General features: G+C 40.4%; 4 protein-coding genes across 5 annotated transcripts; 1 reads left to right on the top strand and 3 right to left on the bottom strand.

Moving 5' to 3' along the window:
* Nucleotides 1-5512: 5512 nt before the first annotated feature.
* On the bottom strand, nucleotides 5513-13523 carry LOC131140289 (b(0,+)-type amino acid transporter 1-like). Its single transcript, XM_058090565.1, has 6 exons — nucleotides 12758-13523; nucleotides 9409-9542; nucleotides 7972-8101; nucleotides 7769-7893; nucleotides 7265-7352; nucleotides 5513-6693 (listed from the first exon to the last, which is right to left on the bottom strand). Exons 1-6 carry the CDS (start codon nucleotides 13448-13450, stop codon nucleotides 6463-6465), a joined length of 1401 nt encoding a protein of 466 aa, XP_057946548.1. The 5' UTR covers nucleotides 13451-13523; the 3' UTR covers nucleotides 5513-6462.
* Nucleotides 10290-12615, bottom strand: LOC131140290 (b(0,+)-type amino acid transporter 1-like). Its single transcript, XM_058090566.1, has one exon. The coding sequence runs from the start codon at nucleotides 11590-11592 to the stop codon at nucleotides 10804-10806; it is 789 nt and encodes a 262-aa protein (XP_057946549.1). The 5' UTR covers nucleotides 11593-12615; the 3' UTR covers nucleotides 10290-10803.
* A 191-nt stretch (nucleotides 13524-13714) lies between the features above and the next one.
* On the bottom strand, nucleotides 13715-19833 carry utp25 (UTP25 small subunit processor component). 2 transcript variants are annotated; one of them, XM_058090561.1, is made up of 12 exons: nucleotides 19662-19833; nucleotides 19312-19351; nucleotides 18868-19048; nucleotides 18565-18804; nucleotides 17925-18013; nucleotides 17426-17836; nucleotides 17012-17219; nucleotides 16722-16924; nucleotides 16028-16210; nucleotides 15440-15549; nucleotides 14839-15084; nucleotides 13715-14306 (listed from the first exon to the last, which is right to left on the bottom strand). In XM_058090561.1, the coding sequence occupies exons 1-12, from the start codon at nucleotides 19760-19762 to the stop codon at nucleotides 14051-14053; spliced, it is 2268 nt and encodes a 755-aa protein (XP_057946544.1). In that variant the 5' UTR covers nucleotides 19763-19833; the 3' UTR covers nucleotides 13715-14050. The 2 variants fall into 2 exon arrangements, with proteins under 2 accessions (XP_057946544.1, XP_057946545.1); XM_058090562.1 differs by having other exon boundaries at nucleotides 18565-18795; nucleotides 19662-19832.
* Nucleotides 19834-20756: 923 nt separating this feature from the next.
* Nucleotides 20757-21483, top strand: grxcr1b (glutaredoxin and cysteine rich domain containing 1 b). Its single transcript, XM_058091372.1, has 2 exons — nucleotides 20757-21207; nucleotides 21337-21483. The coding sequence occupies exons 1-2, from the start codon at nucleotides 20770-20772 to the stop codon at nucleotides 21379-21381; spliced, it is 483 nt and encodes a 160-aa protein (XP_057947355.1). The 5' UTR covers nucleotides 20757-20769; the 3' UTR covers nucleotides 21382-21483.
* Nucleotides 21484-23893: the final 2410 nt, after the last annotated feature.

The following is a 23893-nucleotide window of genomic DNA, read 5'->3' as shown; positions in this document are numbered from 1 at the left end:
CTTTGGTCATAAACATCTATCCATCCATATATTTTCTATGCCGCTTATCCTCACAAGGGTCACAGGGGTATGCTGGAGCCTATCCCAGCTATATTTGGGTGAGAGGCCGGGTACACCCTGGACTTGCACATAGCCACACTGTTTGGTATTTGTTACATATAGAATTCATTCACCATACCTTTAAAGTGACCCATAATATGCTGAAACAAAGATTATCTTAAACTTATCATACCAATGAGTTTGGTCGGCACTCTGTAATTTCACAAGCATTTTCTGCACATCACGCATCAAAACACAGCCATCTTGGCAGGAGCAAGCGAGAGTTGAACATCTACCAGCAGTTCGTTTCTTTTCAGTGTCTTTTTTCAAAGCAAGGCAGCAATGTTAGATAGCTGTCAGGATGCCAGGACAATCGAGAAAATGGGAAGGTGAGATCATTTTACTGTATTCCAAAAGATCCCGAAAGACAGCAAAAGTGCTATCAAGCATGCTTGAAGAGAGCCAAAGAAGTGAGCACTGAAATGCCATCATTTTAATGTAATTGTCTGGGTGTTAAGTTACTGTGTGATGATTTTAGCCTACTACCTAAAATCACACCTTGAGTCAGACTGTCATATTGAGTAATGTAGGTTGACAAACTCGTTGTGAGTTCATTTATAGCTCATGATTGGCTCCTGTTAAACACTGATTCAGAAGTGTCTCACTGTTTAAACGATTAGTAGTAGCTCTGAAGTATAGGAGATGTTCCAGATTACAACATGGTCATAATTTCTGTAAAAAAAAAACAAACTGTAAAAGCAGCAGAGTTCAAAGTTTCAGAAAAAAGTAGCACAAATTTTCTCGTCTTCTTGTATTACCAAACAAACTTGAATTCACCTTCGGCTTGTTGTACACGTTTTCATAGTTGGACAGTCCAATCCATAAGTATTCCTCAAAAGTGTCAAGACAAAATGATATTACAAATTGTGTTGAGATGAAAAAAAATACTCCAACTGAAACTATGTTTAAAAAAATATACAGTTCATGTCCTTTTGACTGTACAATAACCATAGCATACAGAGCCCTGCATAAGAATATTAGCTTCATAAAGCTGAGCAATCCATCCACTTTGCAGATGCTGGTATTTACATACTCTGTAAACACCTCCCCTCCTTTGAATTGTGTGTATATACACTAGCCTAAGGGTCAAAGTCTTTCTATAAATCAATAATTTGCCATTGATCTAGTTAAGATCAATGTCCTCAGCTACTCCCACCGTTGTATCCATTTTACATTACTGCCTAAAATAGCCAGGGGACGGATATTAAAACCCCACTCACACAAGAAAGCAGTGCAGTGAGAACCTGCTGATGCATTAACAGTCTCCTTCTCTTCTGCTCACTCCGAGTGCAGAAAACAACACATTGATTCCATTGAAAAGACGCTCTTGTGCAAGGTGCAAGTAATGTGTCTCCGTGTGGGGGAGATGGACTCTGGTGACGGCTTACAACTGCTTTCTTTCCTTGTCTAATGAAAGGTTCATTTTCTGTGCTTTCGGAGTGCCTCATCCATCACTTGAAGCCCATCAGTAAGAAACGCCGTACAAGTAGGGAGCCTGTGGGACTCTGGGACAACCATACCCTGGAAAACCAGGACCCGAATAATAGCATGTGGCTGTGCATGTGATGTGTGTGCAAAGAGTGAGGCGTGAGTTTACAAAGGGGTCAAGGTTTGGTCATTCCTCGGCATGTCGTGGTTCGAATGTTGTGGCTTTGCTCCATCGTGTTTTTTTTTCATTTATCCATCTTCTTAGCCTCACTGGAACAGTTGTTGCTGCCAAGGGTGGACCAACCCTTTTGTATTGTATGAACGTGTATTGTGTTCTACATCCTTGTGGTGTATTAGAGTGTTGTATGTATGTAGTTGTATTTACTACTGCTACCACTAGAGGGTATTGTATACTCATGTGAGAGTTGATGAAGTGTGCAGCTAGAATAAAGATGTCCTTCCACCTCATCTCGGTATGCGTAGCCGACTAAATATAGAGCCATAACAGTCCTGATTGGCTCAGGGAGAACCCGCCCATTGTGTTCTGTGTTATGATTGGCTGTAGACTAATGCCGATCAATGACCTTCAATGCAGCACTGCCATGTTTTGTGTTGTTTGCTAGCAATAATAGAACAGCAGTGTGATTCTGAACTCACTTATATTTTTACGTTTTCTTTAATAAAACCCACAATGACGATGAAACGTTCTGCAGCCAGAAGGTAGAGGAATCCACCCATGATGCAAAAAGTTGGACTTCTGGACATGTTGAAGGAAGACAGAAGTTATGCAGCTATAACAATACTTTAACAAGAGCATTATGTTTTAACAAGCATACAAAAACGCTACAGCTGATGAGTCACTTAATAATTTCTTGTGCCCATGTATGTTGATAATTAAAATGCAAACACAATTTGAACTTTGACAGTGTTTCAACAAGAGAGAAATGTGAGAAAATATGAATGCACGTCTGAGAAAAGTGTATACAACAAACTATGGCGATGGAGTTTTACAGCCTTCAAACATACAGTATATAATAATTGTAAACAAATTCAGTTGGCTACTTTGCAGAGTTCACTTACTGGGGGCTATTTTGGGAACTTATCCCCGCGATAAATGAGGGAACGCTGTGTTGATATTGTCGTGGCACTGCACCACAGTCAATTACCATACATGTAGTGGCAACCCTGATGATCTGGTCTGGAACCATTTAACCAGGATAAAGGAGGTATTAGTCCAACAAACTGTAGTTATAGTTTGGGGTATTTTTTAATACAAATATATGTACATATAGACAGCAACATGCTAGTATGCATAGCTGCTTTTCCATTCCTGTATTCTGAGTGGCATCTGAAATAAAACACAAAGGTATAGACTACAAACCCATACATGTCCCTCAGGGCTTATGGTGGCTCCTCCATCATAACACTAATGAACCCTGACTTAGCTGACCTCTCTGGGCTCCAGAGAGAGTGGGCCATTACACACAGCGCAGCTAATTAGACCCAACCCACAATGGGGACACACAAGATTAGAAGAGAGTTAGCGGGTTCAAGGCGAGAATGGAAAAAACTGTGAACAGTTAATGTGATGCAGGTTAGGTTACTACATATTATGCTTTTTATAGTGCATATAAAAGCTGGAGATATTTTTGATCATCTGGGCTTTGGATGTGAAAGGCTGCCATTTTGGGGGACTTTTTGGTCATTAAAATGTTGAGTATGATGAGACACTTTTGTTTTCCACCCGTGGGTTTTTTCTTTTTTTTTAAATCTCTCAGCGGAGACTCTTTATCCTCCTCCACAACGATCCCTGGAGACCCCATCACACCCACCACCTCTCACAGATACCTCAGCTCTCTCTCTCATCACTGTGGAAACCCATCAAACTGTTCCCAGCAGGCGTTGATCAGTAACACGATTCAGCCATTAGCACGGCATTATCACCTTCTCTAATGGAGTCATTTAGCGTCTTCACATTTCTTTGAATGCTAATTAGGTCCTGCTCTGACGGAGTTGAATAACTAACACATTCATGAAGCTCTGTATCCTTTTGCGACGAGGGTCGCAGGGGGGTGCTGGAGCCTATCCCAGCTGTCTTTGGGTGAGAGGCGGGGTACACCCTGGACTGGTCGCCAGCCAATCACAGGGCACATATAGACAAACAACCATTCACACTCACATTCACATTCATACATTGACAATTTGGAGTCGCCAATTAACCTAGCATGTTTTTGGAATGTGGGAGGAAACCGGAGTACCCGGAGAAAATGCACTGGGAACACGTGCAAACTCCACACATAGATGGCCGAGGGTGGAATTGAACTTGGGTTCAGCCCCAAGATCAACATCAAAATTCATTCATTCATCCATTTTCTACCACTTATCCTCACGAGGGTCGCGGGGAGTGCTGGAGCCTATCCCAGCTGTCTTCGGGTGAGAGGCGGGGTACACCCTGGACTGGTCGCCAGCCAATCACAGGGCACATATAGACAAACAACCATTCACACTCACATTCATACCTATGGACAATTTGGAGTTGCCAATTAACCTAGCATGTTTTTGGAATGTGGGAAGAAACCGGAGAACCCGGAGAAACGGGGAGAACATGCAAAGTCCACACAGAGATGGCAGAGGGTGGAATTGAACTTGTGTCTCCTGGCTCGACTCGGCCGCCGTGCAGCCAAAATGTTTTTAGTCCACAGCAAAAATAAAGAAAGTGACCTCACCTCTGCAGGGCACTGCGTATATTTCACTGCGTCTCAGAGTACAATGGTGCGTTTAAGGACTGCCAAACTAAGTGGCAAATCTGTACACATAATGAATAAACATTATCAGTGAAGCATAAAGACATACAAATGAAAAATTGTGAGCTTATAAAAAAACAGCCTATATAGGAGAAAATGCACTGGGAGAACATGCTAACTCCACACAGAGATGGCCGAGGGTGGAATTGAACTCGGGTTCAGCCCCAAGGTCAACATTAAAATGCTTATTTTTGTAACATTTACAACATAAACACACTCTTTACATGGCAACTTTCCATCTTAACTTTCCATTCCATGACATTTCCAGTGCATTTATTTTGTTGAAATAAACCCTGAAGTTACTTCCTGTGCTGTCGACAAAGACAATACTATTTTTGCAAATCAATTAACCTGATCCCTGCAGTCACAATCTTTTGTTTACAGTTCAGCATATGTTTGGGATTTCTCCACAGGCGCTCCTTCCGCCTCACTTCCCCAACTGTCTAGAACTTATTAATTTTGCCCACGATAATACCTCATCCACAATCCTTATGTTAAATAATGTGCATATGTGCATTTTAAAGATATAAAAACAAACATAAAAAGAGACAGCTCATCAATGCACATAATGGGACACACCTACTCTGCCTACATTTTTAGTGTAGTTTTTGGATATAGTCATTGCATAGTGTAAATGTAGCTTATGCATCAAAGTTCCATTTTAACACTTTAAAAACTCAGTCAAGTCATATCAAGCCTCGTTCATCTAGGACACATTGTTAGTAATTTTCAGAATGACTCCTTCGGGAGCTCATCTTTCTTTATCTAACCTTTAAAGTGTTGTATTAGCTCCCTTAAAGGCCAGAGACATACACATGGGAGATGTGGTCTAGCCTGCAGCAAATTAGACCCACTGAGCCACAAAGGCTACACGATCAGAGCAAGTGACTCTCACGTGGTTATACTGTATTTACATTAAAGTTCTATCTTTATCTTTATCTTGCACTTCCTAGTTCCACTCTCACCAGTGCTTTTGTGGCATACATCCATCAATCCACAATCACAACAGATCGACATTTCGTCAGAAAATTTGAAGAAAAAATATAAATACATGGTCCTAATTCCTACTTCATGAAGAAAAAATGTTTTTTTTCATAGCCTCGAAATGTGTTTCTGGGTCATGCCTCTTCAACTGAGGCATGGATGCTGTCAGCTGATCTTATACCAGGGGTGGGCAAATATTTTGTCTTGTGGGCCGCATAAGTGACAAAACAACACACAAAAAAAGAAAAAATTATCAACATAAAGCTTTGTATTTATCATAGCAAACAAATTACAAAAAGATACATTGAAAATGTCATTGTTAGTACCACTAAAGTCCATCTTTAGAATCAGTTTTATTGGCCTTGTGTTATGTGTCATTAGCCACGAATTTGAACCTGGTCAACATGACACTCTGTTCCAAAGTGCAACAATAGTAATAAGTTTAGATATACCTGAACACTTTCATTATGTAATCCTGTTCATAGGATAACCACCAATACAAAGCAGTACAATGAATGTGTCACACAACACGTATTAATAGTGGCTGGTGTGTTGGTAAATGTCAAGATGTACTACATTGCCCAAAAGGCTTAGCGCTACAGCAGGCAGCCGGAAGTATACACTACAGTAAAGGGTGTAGGGCTAGTATGATGTCTGTAAAACTTGTATTGGCTGCCGCCATTAGTCACTCCTTCGGCAAATTTTTAAACATTTTTGTAAACAATTCGTTCTTAACTCTTTGTTGCCTCTTGGCTCGGCACTACTTCACCTTTCTTTCTTTGGCTGGTATTTGACGTCACTCTGGCCCCATCTTGCGGCATAAGTGAAGATGATTTGGACGGTAATTCAACTTATCAGACAATATTGTATTTTGTCATCATTACTACGAAATTCAAATGTAAAATGTAAAGTAGAAATGTGGATTTTCTTTAATTGATTTAACAGCCACAGAGTAGGAGCCCACAAAACACTTTAAGTGACAGTTGTGAAAGGAACCATTGATATAGTATTCCTTATGTGACTATATGGCTTAAAACATATCTACCAGTGTGTTTTATCACTTGCAGGTGACAGTCAAAAAATGTCAAGGTAAAACACTAACACATTAATATATGTTTAAAAAAAACTTGAATATAACAAAATAACATTACAGGTTTTTTTCTGTTGGCGCAACCTCTAAAAACAGTTGCAGAAATACTGTTAACCTGCTTAACACACCTGGGCATAGCTTGTAATGAATGAAAGGTATGTATATGATAACGCCACTGAAGATGAATAAAGTCACATAGAGGTATTCAATCTGAGGATTGTCAATGAGGGGAGCCACCACAAGGAACACTGCTGCAATGAGAACCAGTATGGGCAGAATGATGGGGACCTGAAGGAAGAAAATCATTAAGCTTTTAGCTGCATGTTATTTACTTGAGGAAATGAATTTGTGTAAGCAAATTGATACATAAAGTGGAACCCACTTATTTTGAGTCCCATTGAACTGGCTGAGCGACATCATCATCACTATGGTTTCACTTAAGTCATGTCGGATTTTGTCATATTTGTGCACTGAAAGGTCTCCCTTTCTCTCTCAACCGCCATTGCTCGTCCACAACACTGAGCCAACAGCACAAGCCCGATTTTCTCAAGGAAATGACCCCTTTGGGTATCAAATTTTGTGTCGAGAAAAACGGTGGACCATGCATGTCAAAGTGGTCTTTAGCAGGCCCCTTTTAGTAGTAACACGTAGGCCACCACTTGATGAATTGGTTGACAGGTTGGCAAAGTAAGCGAGTTCCACTATACTGTACTGAGCAGCTAGAACCTACTTTGTCAAAATAAGTTCAATTTACGATTCTATGAATACCATCACACTTTTGTTCTCTGCGGTTACTGATGTTTTAAAATGACTTTGGGTTGATATGTACCACTTCTCAGGCGAGATGTATGACACTGACCTTGTACGGCCTTGGGAGTTCCGGCTTCTTAATCTTGAGATAGATGAGCCCAGACAGTGTGATAGCGTAGAAAAACCAAGCAGTGAAACTTACAAAAGCAAAAAAAAAAGGATTTAGTTGGGACAAACACAAAAACCACACATACGACGCATCTCTTTTAACATTAATTCATTCAATTTCTACTGCTTATCCTCACGAGGGTCGCGGGGGTTGGGAGCCTACCCCAGCTGAACACCCTGGACTGGTCGCCAGCCAATCACAGGGCACATATAGACAAACAACCATTCACACTCACATTCATACCTATGGATAATTTGGAGTCGCTAATTAACTTAGCATGTTTTTGGAATGTGGGAGAAAACCGGAGAACATACAAACTCCACACAGAGATGCTTGAGGGTGGAATTGAACTCTCCTAGCTGTGTGGCCTTTGTGCTAACCACTCGTTTGCCGTGCAGCCCATCTCTTTTAACAATGACCAGGAAATGCACAGCCTGTGTTCACCTGAAGAAGTTGACAATACTCTGAAAGTCTCCAGGAATGAGCACCAGCAGGGAGATGATGGTGGTGAAAATCAGTGCTGGTGAAGGAGTCAGTCTGTGCACGTGAGCCATAGCTAGAATGTCTGGCTAGAAAAAAAAAACACAGTGGGGAAACTCTGATAAATGATGCTTACAGCATCTCTCAGGAGACAAACATTCTCTCACCATGTGTCCTTCTCGTGCGGCGACAAAGCACACCCGACCACCACTGAAGAATGTGCCGTTCAATGACCCAAACGCTGACAAAGCTGCAGCTATAGACATGATCCAGCCCCAGGAACCAAAGACTTTGTGCCTGTGGAAAAATAAGCCATCACCACAGATGTTATTGCCTTATTAGTTATATTTCTAGTATATACTGTATAAGTGGGAATTTCCTCTCCATTCAAATGAATATGGAATAAAATGAATCTAAAGCAGAATTCAACTTGAGAAGATGTTGTTGTTTGGGTTATTCCAATAGACCAGTCTCCCAATAAATACAGCTGCCTTTGCAAAGCCAAAAACTCTAAGATGGTATCCTTGTTAGCGTTACCCACAGTGCCAATCACGAGTCAAAAAACATGCACAAATTGTATGTATTTTGTGATTAAATTAAGTATCTTCAAACATGAAAATGTGTAAATGAACAAAAATGCAAATATAAAGCATTCAAAAGAAATGTTCCAAAACACTGATGTCATATTCTACACTTGTCACTAGGGGCCAGTAATGTTCCTGTAATGTTTGGTGAGCCACGCAAGCATTAGACTGGCTCACCGGAACAACTGGCTTTTATTGCAGGTTTGAATTATCTCACAACAGGCATATAATCATAATAATAATAATAATAATAATAGCTTCTGCTGCGGCCTCAACTCATCTCTGAACTTCGACGTCACAAGATGTCCTCCACACGTCAGAAACATTTATTTCAACACACACAAGCATGAATCTTATTCATTCATTCATTCATTTTCTACCGCTTATCCTCACGAGGGTCGCGGGGGTGCTGGAGCCTATCCCAGCTGTCTTCGGACGAGAGGCGGGGTACACCCTGGACTGGTCGCCAGCCAACCACAAGGCACATACAGACAAACAACCATTCACACTCACATTCATACCTATGGACAATTTGGAGTCGCCAATTAACCTAGCATGTTTTTGGAATGTGGGAGGAAACCAGAGTACCCGGAGAAAACCCATGCATGCACGGGGAGAACATGTAAACTCCACACAGAGATGGCCGAGGGTGGAATTGAACCCTGGTCTCCTAACTGTGAGGCCTTCATGCTAACACTCGATCACCGTGCAGCCTAGCATAAATCTTATTTATGTCTTAAATGGCTTATGTCTATATTATAATAATAATATAATAATATATACTATATTGGGTAATATGAGTGTGACGGTGACTATAGGGCTGTTTTTTCATGTCTAGATGTATCTAATAATGTTCAAACCCACATTTTTGGCATTTTCTGCGCTCTAAAATTCTACTTTGCAAAAATTCACAGTCAGGTCTGGAACCAATTAACCGAGATAATTACTGTATAAACTGTCAAACAAAAAGGAAAGTAAGCAAATCAAAGACGTTTTTTGGTGCAGACACGTGCGTCTTACCCCCATGTCACTGCCACCGCACTGGAGGAAATGAGCTCCTTGGGTGTCATTACAGTCAGGTAGCTCACATTCACCAGCAGGTACAAGCCGGTGACCAGAGAAATGGCGATCACAACCGCCCTTGGAAGGTTCACCTGGAAGAAATAATAAGAAAAGGCGTGACCATTGCTGTTCTGTATAGACCAAAATGTTTACAGACAGTGAGAAAGAGGTTATTGTGACAGCCTGTGATTGACGGATGATCAGTCTAAAAGCCTTTTTTCCCTCCAAAGAGGAAAATGGGCCTCCCAAAATGCTATCTGCTGGGTTGAATATGTTATTTTATATTCTGCCATTTCTAATCAGCTCAGACTTCACAAAAAGCTTCAAAAATATTACTTTTAAAGAGCGCCATTGGGCAATTCTGCGAAGTACTTCAAGTAGTACATTCGTCTGTGTACTCAGGTTTTTTCCCACAATCTAAAATAGAGGCTCCATCTCACACATGACGCATAAGCAGTATAGAAAATGAATGAATGGAAGCATAGAGTATAAATCTTCAATTTGACACGTTACAGGGGTCTACAATATCTTCTCAATCTTGAGCAGGGGTCTCAAACTCAATTTACTTGGGGGCCACTGGAGCTCGGGCCTGGGTGAGACTGGGCCGCATCAGGTTTTCCAAAAAAAAAAAAAATATTAAAAACAATTTTTTTTTTAAACTTCGCTTTGGTTCCACTTTTCTACAAGAAAAGCTCTGATAAAACATTCCACTGTTCTCAAATATGTTACTTTTTATTTTTCTACACAAAATAAGATGAAAAATAAATAAACAAATCAAGAATAAAGAAAATCAATCAATCAGTAATAAATAAATATAATAATCATAATAAAACGGCAAATAATAAAAACCTAAGAAACCACATATAGTTGGTGGGTAGACAAATTATTTTTTTCAGATTAAAATTAACAAAGCATTATTAGAGCCCTGTAGACATGACAAAACACGACTATAGTCACATTTATACTTTTTTAAATTTACAACATATTGCGCAACTGCAGGGTCTTGAGACACATGCTGACTCGCAAACTAGAGAGCTAGCGGCCTAAACGGTAGCCTTCAAGTTATTTCCTTTAAACTTAAATAGCCAAAAACTTACCACTTCCACACAGATAGGGAGGATAACTATTAACAGTTATTTAACCTTTAACATGAACATTAATCAAACGTAATAATTTTTTCTGGGTACATGATACCATACAGCATCCATATCAAACTTGCGCAGGCCGCACTAACACTTTCATATCAAGGTGGGGGCCTCAAACTAGTGGCCGCATGTTTGAGACCCCTGATCTTGAGGAAACATTGCAGTATCCTTACAGATGACAACACACCTTTGTCACAGAGATAAGACGTCAGTAAAACTTTGGCACATTTGACCGCAGAACAATGGTTGGAACAGGAAGTGAAACTTTTATCTGCCTCACCTGTGGTCTCTTCACCTCCTCAGTGACATAGTTCAAATTGGACCAGCCAGCATAAGACCAGAGTCCTTGATAAAAAGCCATTCCAATAGTGCTGAAGGAGTACTGAGTTTCCTTGAATGAATTCTCAACATTTAAGTTGTCCACAATGATATCACGGCTCTGTGTGAGTGCCACTAGTCCTCCTATTACAATCAAGGTCAATGTCAAGACCTTGGTTACCAGGAAGACTACTTGGATTCTCACAGCAAGCCGCACATTCAGGATGTTGCCTATGATCACAATCAGAATGGCCACCGCCGCAGTGTACTTCACCACCACCTGTGGAGGATCACATCCGCTGTAAAAGGGCGCCATTGCATATTTTGCAACACTGATTGCTACCGCTGCACCGCTGCAAGGCTTGACAATCAGGATGAACGTAATGGCGGCAAAGAACGCAGGAAATGACCCGTAGATACGAAGTATGTAAATGAACTCGCCACCAGATTCGGGAATAAGAGTCCCCAGTTCAGCAAAAGACAGCGCAGCAAACATGGCCACAACCCCAGAGAGGGCCCATATCAACAAACTTGCTCCAGGACTTCCTGTGTAGGCCAACACAAACTGTGGCGACATGAATATGCCAGATCCAATCATGGTCCCCGAGATAAATGCCACTCCTCCAATCAGGCCGATTTCCCTCTTCATTTTCACACCTTCCAACCCTTTGGCGGCCATGGTGCATAAAATAGCTCAGACTAAATTAAGTCGCTGTTCACGCTTCAAAGTATAGTCAATTTTGAGTCGAGGACAAAAATCAGGGCAGGATGAGCAACAACATCAAGGTACAAAGTGATAAAAGTTAACGCCGCTCAACTTGTAAATGTTTATCCATAATTCCGAAAGTCTTATCTGAATGTGACCACACAATGTCTACCAAAATGCTTACTAAAGCTGGGACAATATAACAAGCTCATAAAAATAAAAGCAGGGCAGGGCAGTAAAGTAAGGCAATAAAAGCACAAAGTAAGAATCTAGTAAAAAAATACAAAGTTAAGTATAAAAATTGATATTTAACCACATTTGCCAAATTTTGAGGTTTAAAGTGAATGGAGATTGTTTGGTGGGCAAAAATCACTTTCTTTGTTAAGACACTTCTCTGTAGTAATGTTGGATGGACTTGCATCTGAAATGTTTTAGTTAAAATCCATTTGATATTTTGATTGTTTCAAGCATTTTTTTTAAACATATTTCAGATTGTAGTGCATTTTCAAAATACACAAATAGTTCTATAGTAAAATATCAAGTATATTTCACCTTGATTTTAGATCATTACATTTGCAATGTATTGGTGTTAATTGCTTTCAACGTAAAACATGAAATAAATGTAGTATTATATTATACTGCATGAAACAACTGAAGCCCAAGTATCGATCCTTTCACAATGATATCGATCAATACCGATACCAACATTGGTGTCGATATTTGGATCGAACAACGTTGATGACGCCCTTGTAGAATGATAAATGTAGTTATTTTGTCATTATTTTTGTCATTATTTTGGGTTCTGTGGGTCTTGAAAGTTCGGTAAAAACATTTTTTTTACAAGTCTAAAAAAAGTTATGATTTGAAGAGATATTTTATTAGTCTCCAAGTTAAATTCATATCTAAACGGCACAACTCTTTTATTAGTTAACATGTCAGCTTTTTCTCTTTACCTTTTAGCAATTTTTGGAGTTTTAATTTTTTTCTACAATATACTTCATTATAAGCTTGTATAGTACAGTTCTATAGTATAGTTATAGTATAGTTCTAAATAAATTAAGCTATTGTAACCATGACAGCAACTACCACGATGAAAATGTTTATCATTATTGGTGTTGATTTTTTGTTTTTTGCTTACCTCTGGACGTTTTAGTTCCTCCGTTACATAGTTGAGATTATTCCAGCCGTCAAATGACCACAGCCCCTGGTAGAAAGCAATTCCAATTGAACTGATGCCAACGTTGGTGTTCTCAAAAGAGTCTGTAAAGTTTTGAGTGTGTCCTTTCCAGAGCATCACCACACCTCCTACTATGATGACTGCCAGTGCCAGGACCTTGGCCACCATAAAAAACACTTGCACAGACATTGAGAATCGAACATTAAGGCAGTTGACTGTAGCCAGTGTTATAATTGCAGCAGCAGCCACACACTTGACTAGCAGCTCTGGAGGCGCACACCCCGAATAGAAGGGAGCTACTACATACTGAGCGAAACTAAGAGCGATGCCGGCAACTCCAGCAGGCCTCGCAAATAAGACTGAGCTGAAGATTAACATGAAGGCGACCACCGGGCCTGACGTTCTCAAGATATAGATGTACTCTCCCCCCGATTCTGTTATGACAGTCCCCAGCTCGGCATAACAAAAAGAAGCGAGGATGACCAGCAGACCGCAGCAAGCCCACACCACCAGACTGGCTCCCGGGCTGCCGATGGTGGCGAGCACCGTCTGTGGTGACATGAAGATCCCAGAACCGATCATTGTCCCTCCAATGAGGGACACGGCTCCCACCAGGCTCACATCACGTTTCAGGCTGAGCTTCTGAGCCTCCATAATGACGGCTGCTGTAACACAATGTCGGCTGCCTCACACCTTTGTCTAAACTAGAGAAAAAAATATTCTGTGGCCAAGGTCCCGCTAGCAGCAAGCCATGAGTTAATAATTACGTGGGTGGGACAAAAAAAAAGCTACTTAGCAAAAAGGCATCTGGAGTTCGACGGTATTCAGGCATGCAGTAAGTGCTTTAGTCTCTACTAGCACCACCAAACACAATCTACCGTATCTAAATAAATCCAATCAAACATTTATTTTCAAATTCCTGAAACATACTACATCGAGCCAGCTGTTCCACAATATTTATGGATCAACTCCAGTGACTGATATGAAGGTTAAGACTCTTATCAGGATTTGCACTGTATGAGCAACCCAATCCTGGCAGCAATCAAACCTGATCTATCCAATCTGTCTAATTTTGTTTTGTTTTAAGAAAACGATTTTAGTAATCGGGACATCCACAAACAGTCGGAAACTGAATTTGACATTTGCAATTGTCCTGTAATGACCTCACTATCCACTGGTCCAGGGTGTGGTCAGTCATCTGGCATTGGTTCCAGCTCACCCATGACCCCTTGAAGAGTCAAACAGTCCTCGTTTTTAATTTGATTTATCTTCTCCTCCGGTAATAAAGAGGTGAACGCTCTTGTTCGAGTGCAGCATCTGTCTGGCTCGCTGTGCCCCCGTGATGGCAGCTAGTTTATGAGCATCAAAGCGGGAGTAGAGCGCTGTGCACGTCCAGCTGGCCTCTTCTGCCTGACCCCCCGCTGCCAGCATGTTACACACCTCGCTGTAGAAGTGGGGGAAGGATGGTAGCCCGTAAAATATCAAGTTCTGAATTCCTTTGATGATGTACCTGAAATTTGAACAGAATGCAACACAACAGTCAATTAAACCTGACATTTTTTAATATACCTAAATAAATACCATATATTCCGGATTACAAGATGCTACTTTTTATACGCGCTTTGAACCTTGTGGCTTAAACAGAGATGCAAATAACTTATGGCTTAAAATAACTACATTTCCCATGATGCAGATTCAGGAAGCAGTGAATTGAACAAGTGACATGCTAATATCAATTAATTCAGTTATAGTCAAGTCTGGGATGAATTAATGCCGCTAACCAAGGTTCCAATGTATTAATTGTATGTATGTCATTCAATTAGTTAAAGATGGGCCGCACGCTGGCGAGTGGTTAGCTTGTTTGCATATCATTTTTAAAGCTTTGCTTCTTCTTACTTCTTTTCAAACATGGTGAACTGTGCAAGGTAAAAAAAATTGTATTTCTCTGTAACTTGTTAAACACGCCTGAAACAAAGAAACTATAACCATATCACAGAAAAAACAAAAGTCTGTGTGTGTGTGTGTGTGTGTGTGTGACTGACCTCTTATAGAAGTGGAAGCGTTCTGTGAAGAGCATGAACTGTTTATCCCCTTTCAGGAAGAAGTGCCTTGCTCGAGACACCTCTGATTTGCTGGAATACTCGCACACACTCGCAAAGTTAAACTCCTGTTTCTTCATGTAGTTGCGCAGTCGGACGTAGTCGAAGTAGGAGGGGATGTAGATCAGCGTGTGCGACATAATTGAATCCCTGTACTGAGGCAGCACTTCATCTACAAAGTACTGAAACCTGCAAGAGAGTGAGAAATGTGATCATATTTGGAAGTAAGTTAATTTAAAATGTCTCATTTAACTGATTAAATCAATGTACAATGTATAAAAAAAAATTAAAACCATCTTGAAACAAAGAAAACAACAACGAGTTGAAAAGGAAATATACACTGTATATTATGTGAATAAAAAGCACAATAAAAAGCTTTCTTTAGCGTTTCCTGCATTCATATCAAATTTATGAAGCAAGATATATCAAGACAGTCATTTTCCCGTTTTTTAATGCTCATCCCGAGCAATGTGTGAGAAGTGTGATGACACCATCATCTGTGAGTTAGTGGTAAAACAAACTTCAGCATCATAAATTACATTACCGTGCATCATGGTCCATGAAGCTATCGGAAGACAACATCTGGAACACGTGTGGCAGCTGGACCAGCACCTGGCAGATGGAGCCTGACTTGGGGATGTTCTTAATACAAATCTGAGGAAGAAAAACACAGACCGCATGTAATCACACCTACATACACGGTTAAGTGGGATAATAAGCAGTCTGCATTGAGGTGTGACAGTATACTGTGAAGGACTATGAACATTTGGTTGCACACAAAATTATTCAACCCCCAACTCTATTTGCTGGAAAAAGTTTATAATGAATCAACATTCTAATATTATAGTCTTAGCTTTTTATAGAATTAAAGTTTGCACGTCACATAAAAATTACAATGGGGCCTATGCAATTGTACATATGTTTCTCTTTTTGGCTTCCTAACTACAATAAAGTATAGTGGAATCTTGTTTTTTGTCACTAATCTGTTCCAAAAAGCCAGACTAAACTGAAACATTTGAAAATCCAATGGTACAAAAACAGAGATATACTTTTAGCGATCATTGTCATCGAAAACCTGTGCTACCAAAACCAGGGCATACGTAGTATGGGTAATGAAATGAAGTACTGGTACCTGTCCGCGGTAGTTGGCGCACTGTTTGGTGAGGATGTTACTGATCTGTGGGTCCTGAATGGAACTGAACACGAGTGTTTGTCTGTAATGTCGAGCCCAGTTGTTAAGGTTCCACATTCGAACCCGTGAAAAGTCCACTCCGTGAGAATCCAGCGGCTGCAGGTTCATGTGTTTCATCACATGCTGGTGAGGCAGAAAAAAAACAATTATTGATCAAAAACACTGAAATTGAATTAGACGGCTTTATCCAAATAAGGATAAGCGACATAGAAAAGGGATGGCTATCTAAAAACATGATTATTAAGGTGAGCCTACTTTTGGCCCACGCTCTATAATCATCTGAACCTTCTTACTGAGTGGTGTTGATGGTTCCACAATGTACAGAAGATCCCTGCGATTTGCAGGTGATGCATTCCAACTTAAGACCCCTTTAATTAATTAAAAGGTCCAAAACAAATGACGTTTAAACCCATGATGTGTTGTAAATTTCTGACCGCAATAGTACAAAAACATTGTTTTTGTTTGCAATCTCAAAAAAACACCTTCACGACCATAATCAGTCACGTAAATCACAAATATATATAGGCTGCAATTTGACTTCTGACAGGGTTTACTGCATAATCTGTGAAATTTGAAGTGAACATATATTATAAAATGTAAGACTATTAAATTCAGAAAGTGAGTGTATTCCTACCAAGACGTGTTCCCAGTTCTGCATGAGGAAGACATCAGCCTGGTCTACTACTAGCATCTCGATGGAGGAGAGGAAATCAAAGTCCCGCTTATATTCTCCTTCAGCTCCCAGGACTGTGCGGAGGCCCAGCGGTGAGGCGATGATAATATCTGACAAGTAGAAAGGGGCATAGAGGCGCATGTTGCCCCTGATGATGGAGATGCCTGAAAACACAGCAAGCTCAGCATTAGACAGAAAAGGACAACTATCATATAGGTGGGCCGACCTCGGTCGACTCAGTCCAGTCGCACCTATCCTGAAGTGATCATCTACGTTGCCAGAGAAAATGGCGTGGTAATCATCTGGTCTGTGCGGCTTCTTATCCGAATCCTCTCCAAACTCCTCCTTGAACCTCTTCTTGTTGCTGACCACCACCTTCTTGCCTTTGCACTCTAGTAGGTTGATGAAAGTTTGGATGATATGTAGCGCTGCACCTCGAAATGGCACCAGAATTAGGACCTGTGAAACAATATCTTATGTTAAAGTAGCATATTGTAAGTGTAAAGTCTTGATGAAACTGATGTTTTAATTAATTTAAATATTGAAGTGATTCCATTGATTCCAATTCATAGGTTTACCTAAAAAGTGGCCTGTAACCACAAGTGTTAAATTAAACCTAAATTAAGGCAAGACACAGAATACCTCAGATGTAAACAGTCGTTTACCTTGGGCCGAGTCAAACCTTGGTCTCTTGGTTCATGCTGTAGGTCTCCTCCTTGCGTAGCCTGCTCTTGCTGCTCTCTGAGCTGTGCGTTGTGAGTGAGGACCCGGGAGTTGGCTTTCAGCACGTGGTTGAGAGCGTGGAGGCAGTACGCTCTTCGAACCTGCGGGCCCACCTTCAAAGGGCAGTTCTCTGGGTAGTAAAGGTCTTTATATGTACCCATGAGAGCCAAAAGCTCCAACTGGAAAGCGCTGGTTTCCTCGGTTTCCTCCTGGGAATTTACAGTCCGGTTTAGTTTCTTCCAACTGGTTTCCAAGAATTTATGGAAAGCTGGCAGGTCGGTGTCTTTGTGTGAGCTGACAGGACCAAACTTCTCCAAGGGACTGGTGCAAATAAGTGAGCCAAAACTTGGCCACTAAAAAGAAAAACACAATGTGTGGTTAAGATGAGAAAATACTTACAGCATACATGTTAGATATTTAAGGCATTATGCTAATTTGTACCGTGATCTGAGTCTTTGTTTTATTGCCTAATGTGATCTTTTGCACATCATCTTCAGTGAGCTCCATCCCCAAATGCTGGAAAAACATGTCTGGGGAAAAAAAGATATACATTTTAGTTGTTTATTTGAAGATAGACATTTTGAAAGTTATGAAAATACACTGCTCACTAAAAAATTAAGCAATATTAGATATTGAAAATGAACTTTCAAAATGAAGCTCAAATGCGATACAACTATAAGGTGAACTTCATGTGATCTTATCTTCGGAATGCACATGTCCAACTGTAAATGTTTCCGTACTTTTGTTGTACAACAATGGGCTTTTACGTTGTTTTTTTACATTCCCTTCTCTTTATATCTCTTTTGCAACTTGATGATGCAACTTTGTGACACCCTAAGCTAAGCAGCCACTTCCCACTGAGGACAACCTGTTAGAAGCCTCACAATGGCCAGGTACGGTTGATCATTGACTGTTTAATTACCAATTCAAATTCAACCACGAAACAAATTGGTCAGGGATCATTTTTGCAGATCAACTCCTCACTGGAAAACATCCAGTTGTGCAAAAACTAATATAACACTGAGGTTGAACCACATGACACCACATGTACTACACCAAAAAAAAATCAGGAAATTCTCACCTTTGTCCTGGTCAGCATTCCCAGTGTCTTCTTGTTCTCTTTCACCAATAAAGTTGGTCTCCAGGCAGAATTGAGACTCATACTCCTTGTCAGTGAACTCATCACCTCCTCCCTGCTCCTCTTTTTCACCTTCTAAGACTTGAGGTAGAATTACACCTGAATCTTTTGATTCCTCCTCCTCCTCAAACTCCGAATCACCACCCTCCTCTTGGTGAACATCATTGCTGTTTTCTGTAATTACTGCAACAATTAATTGGCCATGTCTGTAGTCCTTAAGAAATTTATGTCATGTATAACATTTACCTTCTTTAACAAGCTCCTCTTCTTCTTCATCGTCTTCCTCATCAGTGCTGTCCTCTTCACTTTGTTCACTGGGTTGGCTGAGTGTTGACAGAAGTTTCTGATAAGCGGTTTTCTCCTCTGGTTCATCCTCTCCCGCCTCCAAATGGTCCAGCTCAGCATCAGAGTGTTCCGGGCTTTGTGCCTTGGATTTACAAATATTAGCATGCATCTATAATCAATTAAAAGCACTTTGAGGTGCAGTGATATCATCTGCACGCCTTATGGCAGGGGTGTCCAAACTTTTCCCACTAAGGATTGTGACCGTCTAATGATACATCTCATTAAATTGGAAGGAATTACGTTTTTACAATATGCCAGGGCTAATAAATAATGAGTTTCGGACACCACTGCCTTAGAACCACAATAAAACATTCTTCAGTGCACATTGGTAGACGTTTCACTCACCTGTTCCACTATTTGTGTCCTTTCGGACCTTTCCCTGACCCTGTGAAGTGAACATAGCAAAAAGTTAAGACAGGTCATAAATAGCCGCTAAAACCCAGACAAACAAAATAAACAGGGTACGTCCTGTTTTGTTATGAACGAAGGAAGCCTTGACACAGTACTCATTGTTCAACACCAATTCTAATATGCAGTTATTGTGTTATTTTAAACACTTCGCACACATTTAAGTGTCGTGTTGGTCGATAAATACCGAAATTAAGTCTCAGACATAGAGAATGACAGAATAGAAAACATAGCTTATCGGCTACAACAAACTGTACACAGCCTTTAGACGTAAATGGTAAACTTACGTATCATGCAATGGATGCTCCTCTCCGAATTCTTTTAAATGCTTCTTTTGTTTTTTGGACAGATTATTAAAAAGTTGCTTTTTGCTCCTTCTTTTCCCCATGATGATACAGTGTACCACGTGTGTTTCTTACTCGTTTGATAGTCAGTGCCAATATTGACACACTACTGCCATCTACAGGACCGGGGTGGAAATACATGTAAAACTTAGGAAATTACAGTACTGTATGTTTAAGTAGAACCACATGATCCCCACACTTCATAACTCACAATTTGCGTTCTTATCAGATATTTTTAAACTAAAAACAAACAAATTCTACTGTTTATCTTGGTGTCAGGGAGGCTGGAGGTTATCCCAGCTGATATTGGGCCTGGACTGTTGCCAGTTGATCATAGGGACAACCATTTATACTCAAATCCACATCTGCAATCTTTGAGAGAGAACCGATTACTTAGCCGGCTGCGTGAAAGTCCGCCGTGTGGTCCATTACTCGCATAACCGCACTCTGTACATATTTAAAGTTAAGGATTTTTGTTAAATATAATTTAACCTTTATAATTTAATATAGGTTTACGCAAGACCTATATTCTAATTTATTTAGATGCAGTTGTACTGGATATATAATATAAAAAGTAACTCAATATGCAACATACTACTGTACAATGTTCATTTGACTTGCACTTGTTTATTTTGTTTGTTTTAATTGTTGTTTCCTGAATGGAGTAATCCCCATCATAATTGACTAAGATTGCAGGGTCAAAGAAAAGTCATGCAGGGCAGAGAGTCCAAACACAAGGTTATCTGTAGTTCATCAGCGACTGTAATTGTTGCTCACTGCTTAGCTTGTGTGTTTAAAGACAAAGACACACATATCTGCTCTTTGACAAGTAACCACGGTCAATTATTGAAGATGGTGATATCAATTTACTGTTTGCGCATTTTAACTGTTGCCATGGCAGAGATACATTTATTATTTATCAGTCTAGTGTCTGGTTTTTCTACTCTGTGTATTTTCACTCCATTTTGGCACGTCCGTGGGGTTGCTTTTGTTTGATAATTGCACTGAATGGCTTCGGGTGATAGAATATGTGTCGTCTTTTTTTAACGGGATGCGAAAAGTCTTTTGTGTTCCAATGGAAGGGTCAAAAATGAAAGAGGAAAAGAGTGGGAGGACAGTAAGGTTCCGAGTAGCGTCTGCCAACAGTGGACGCGTGCTGGCCGAGGTGTTCAAGGATGAGACAAGGTGGTGTGGGTCAGTGTCGGAACCTGTGGACTTCGAAAGCAAGCACAATCCAGAAACACAGCAGAGGGTCTCGTCTAACCCCAGTGAGGCTAATAGCCACCTGAATGGCTTGGTGGTGGAATCTCCTCTGGAGGAGAATGGTGGTGAACCCGATGACCTGCTTTTGTACGCCAGTGCCAAGAGAGAGATACTTTTCAGCAACACACGGATCAATATCTGCAGCAAAAATGGAACCATAAGAGGGGTGAGAAACAAAGTGAGCGCAGGCCAAGTACTTTTCAACAACCTCTCCAAAATGTATTCCGTAAGTAGAAACTCGATAAAATGTTTGAGTTTGATAAATAAACCCTCATTATGATGTATGGTTCTTTACAACAATGTGTCTTTCAGGTGAAGACATTTAGCCATAACACATATTCCCTCTTTCTTTAAGGGACCCCTACGTCATCATAAAAGGAGACCTTGGGAAAAGGAGTAGTTAATTTGGAAGTGACTGGAAACATAAACCTGACATGGCATTTCATTCATTGTCGTTCAAAGTTGATTGAGTCAAGGATTCTGTATGAAAACCATAATACGCATGTTCATTCATTCATTCATTCATTCATTTTCTACCGCTTTTCCTCACGAGGGTCGCGGGGGTGCTGGAGCCTATCCCAGCTGTCTTCGGGCGAGAGGCGGGGTACACCCTGGACTGGTCGCCAGCCAATCACAGGGCACATATAGACAAACAACCATTCACACTCACATTCATACCTATGGACAATTTGGAGTCGCCAATTAACCTAGCATGTTTTTGGAATGTGGGAGGAAACCGGAGTACCCGGAGAAAACCCATGCATGCACGGGGAGAACATGTAAACTCCACACAGAGATGGCCGAGGGTGGAATTGAACCCTGGTCTCCTTGCTTCTCCTTGCTTCTCACCTGAAATCAGTTGGGATGTCTTTGTCGAGTCATCCAGGTCATGGCACTCCTCAAAAGCTGAATGGAGGCAACTGGACTTATTCTTGTTAGATCAAGATGGTTTACCTTTAATCCAAAAGATGTCTTCAGTACTCAATGCTTAGATGCAGAGTTCCCATATTTATGTCTCCGGTGGGAATGTCCATTGCGGGGTGTCAGATTGAAGTCTTTTGTTGCCAGGTGTGACTGGATGATGGAAAAAGAAACAACTCCCAATAGTGGACAACCACTTGCCTGAAGCCAAAGTAGAACATTTTAAGTTTAAGGTGTCCACAACTCCACAGACGTCACTATCTCCAGACAAATTATATAGCAAATTGAAGTCCTTTGTTGCCAGGTGTGACTGGATGACGGAAAAAGAAACAACTCCCAATAGTGAACTTCATTACAGCTATCAAAACAACCATTTACCTGAAGCCAAAGCAGAACATTTTAAGTTCAAGGTGTCCACAACTCCACAGACGTCACTATCTCCAGATAAATGATATAGCAAATAGATGGATGTATAGGTCTGCATGGTACATGCAATATATTAGCTGGACTAACTGACATGTTTTGCATACATTTTTAATGATAATTGATGATGCTCTCATCTCTTCATTTGTAGTTCCCCAAATAATAGTTGATCTTCCTTTATTAATGAGGAAATGCATTTTAGTTTCTGTGCTGCAGTTTGATAATATGCTGTCTGACATTAATTCACATTCACATTATGACTGTTTGATTGCAACTTCTGTAAATAAAATGTAAGAGATGAAGAATGTCTTCACTTTCCATGTGAGTCAAACACCTGTGGTCTTTTTTTGTGAGGTTTTGTAATTTAATGAAAAATGGTAACAGAATGCATCCCAAAATCACAGTTAACACAGACCATTCATTCATTCATTTATTTTCCACCGCTTAGCCTCACAAGGGTCGCGGGGGGTGCTGTCTTCGGGCGAGAGGCGGGGTACACCCTGGACTGGTCGCCAGCCAATCACAGGGCACATATAGACAAACAACCATTCACACTCACATTCATACCTATGGACAATTTGGAGTCGCCAATTAACCTAGCATGTTTTTGGAATGTGGGAGGAAACCGGAGTACCCGGAGAAAAGAGGAGGGGAGAACATGCAAACTCCACACAGAGATGGCCGAGGGTGGAATTGAACTCGGGTCTCCTAGCTGTGAGGCATGCGTTCCAACCACTTACCACCGTGCAGCCCTTAACACACACTGCATGAGGATGACAAAAGATAATATCTGAATATTGAAAATGAGACCAACAGGAATATATACAGTACTGCTTTTACCACAATGGCAGAAAAAGATGCAACTCTTCCTTCCTGAATAAACTTGGTTCAAATGTGTTAGTTTGTACAATAGCATTAATACAACTACATACTATATTAATAGTATGTACCATGCCACCAAAAGAAATTAATTTCTACCTGTATGGTCAGACATGTATGAAGAAATGATACCAAATGATCCATTAACATGTCACACATTCAGCTTCTGATGAAGATGATTCTTAACAAAATAAATGCATCTATTATTGTTCCCTGCGCTAGTGCTCACAACAATACACATTTTAAAAACACATTTACTATGGCAAATATGACAAACTCATCAATTAGGGGTACAATTTTGGGGTGGACTTTCCCTTTAAGTGATTTAAGCAACAGTCTCTTCTGTGTACTATGGCTGGGCGATACTAAAAAGTTTGGTATCAATCCGATACCAAGCGCATGAAAAGGCAGGTATGACGATACAGATACCAATCCTACAAGCTCATTGAATGATTTTGCTATTTTGCGTCCAATTTATTATAATGGAAATACAATGCAGAGGGAAACAGAAAAGAAAATTCATACACTTAATTATGAACAATTTAACAATATTTTGTATCCCTATAAGACAATATAATAGTGACAATAATGGTTAGTTGGCGCAAAATCCAAAAAAGGAGCAGGAAGAAACAGATTTAACCCTACCTTGTGTCACAGTAATTACTGGAAACATTTATATTTGTGAAAAT

Source organism: Doryrhamphus excisus, chromosome 13 (assembly GCF_030265055.1).
Source record: "Doryrhamphus excisus isolate RoL2022-K1 chromosome 13, RoL_Dexc_1.0, whole genome shotgun sequence".
NCBI classification, from domain to species: domain Eukaryota; kingdom Metazoa; phylum Chordata; class Actinopteri; order Syngnathiformes; family Syngnathidae; genus Doryrhamphus; species Doryrhamphus excisus.
The sequence above is the reverse complement of the archived record's forward strand: the minus strand, read 5'-3'. Positions and strand labels throughout refer to the sequence as shown.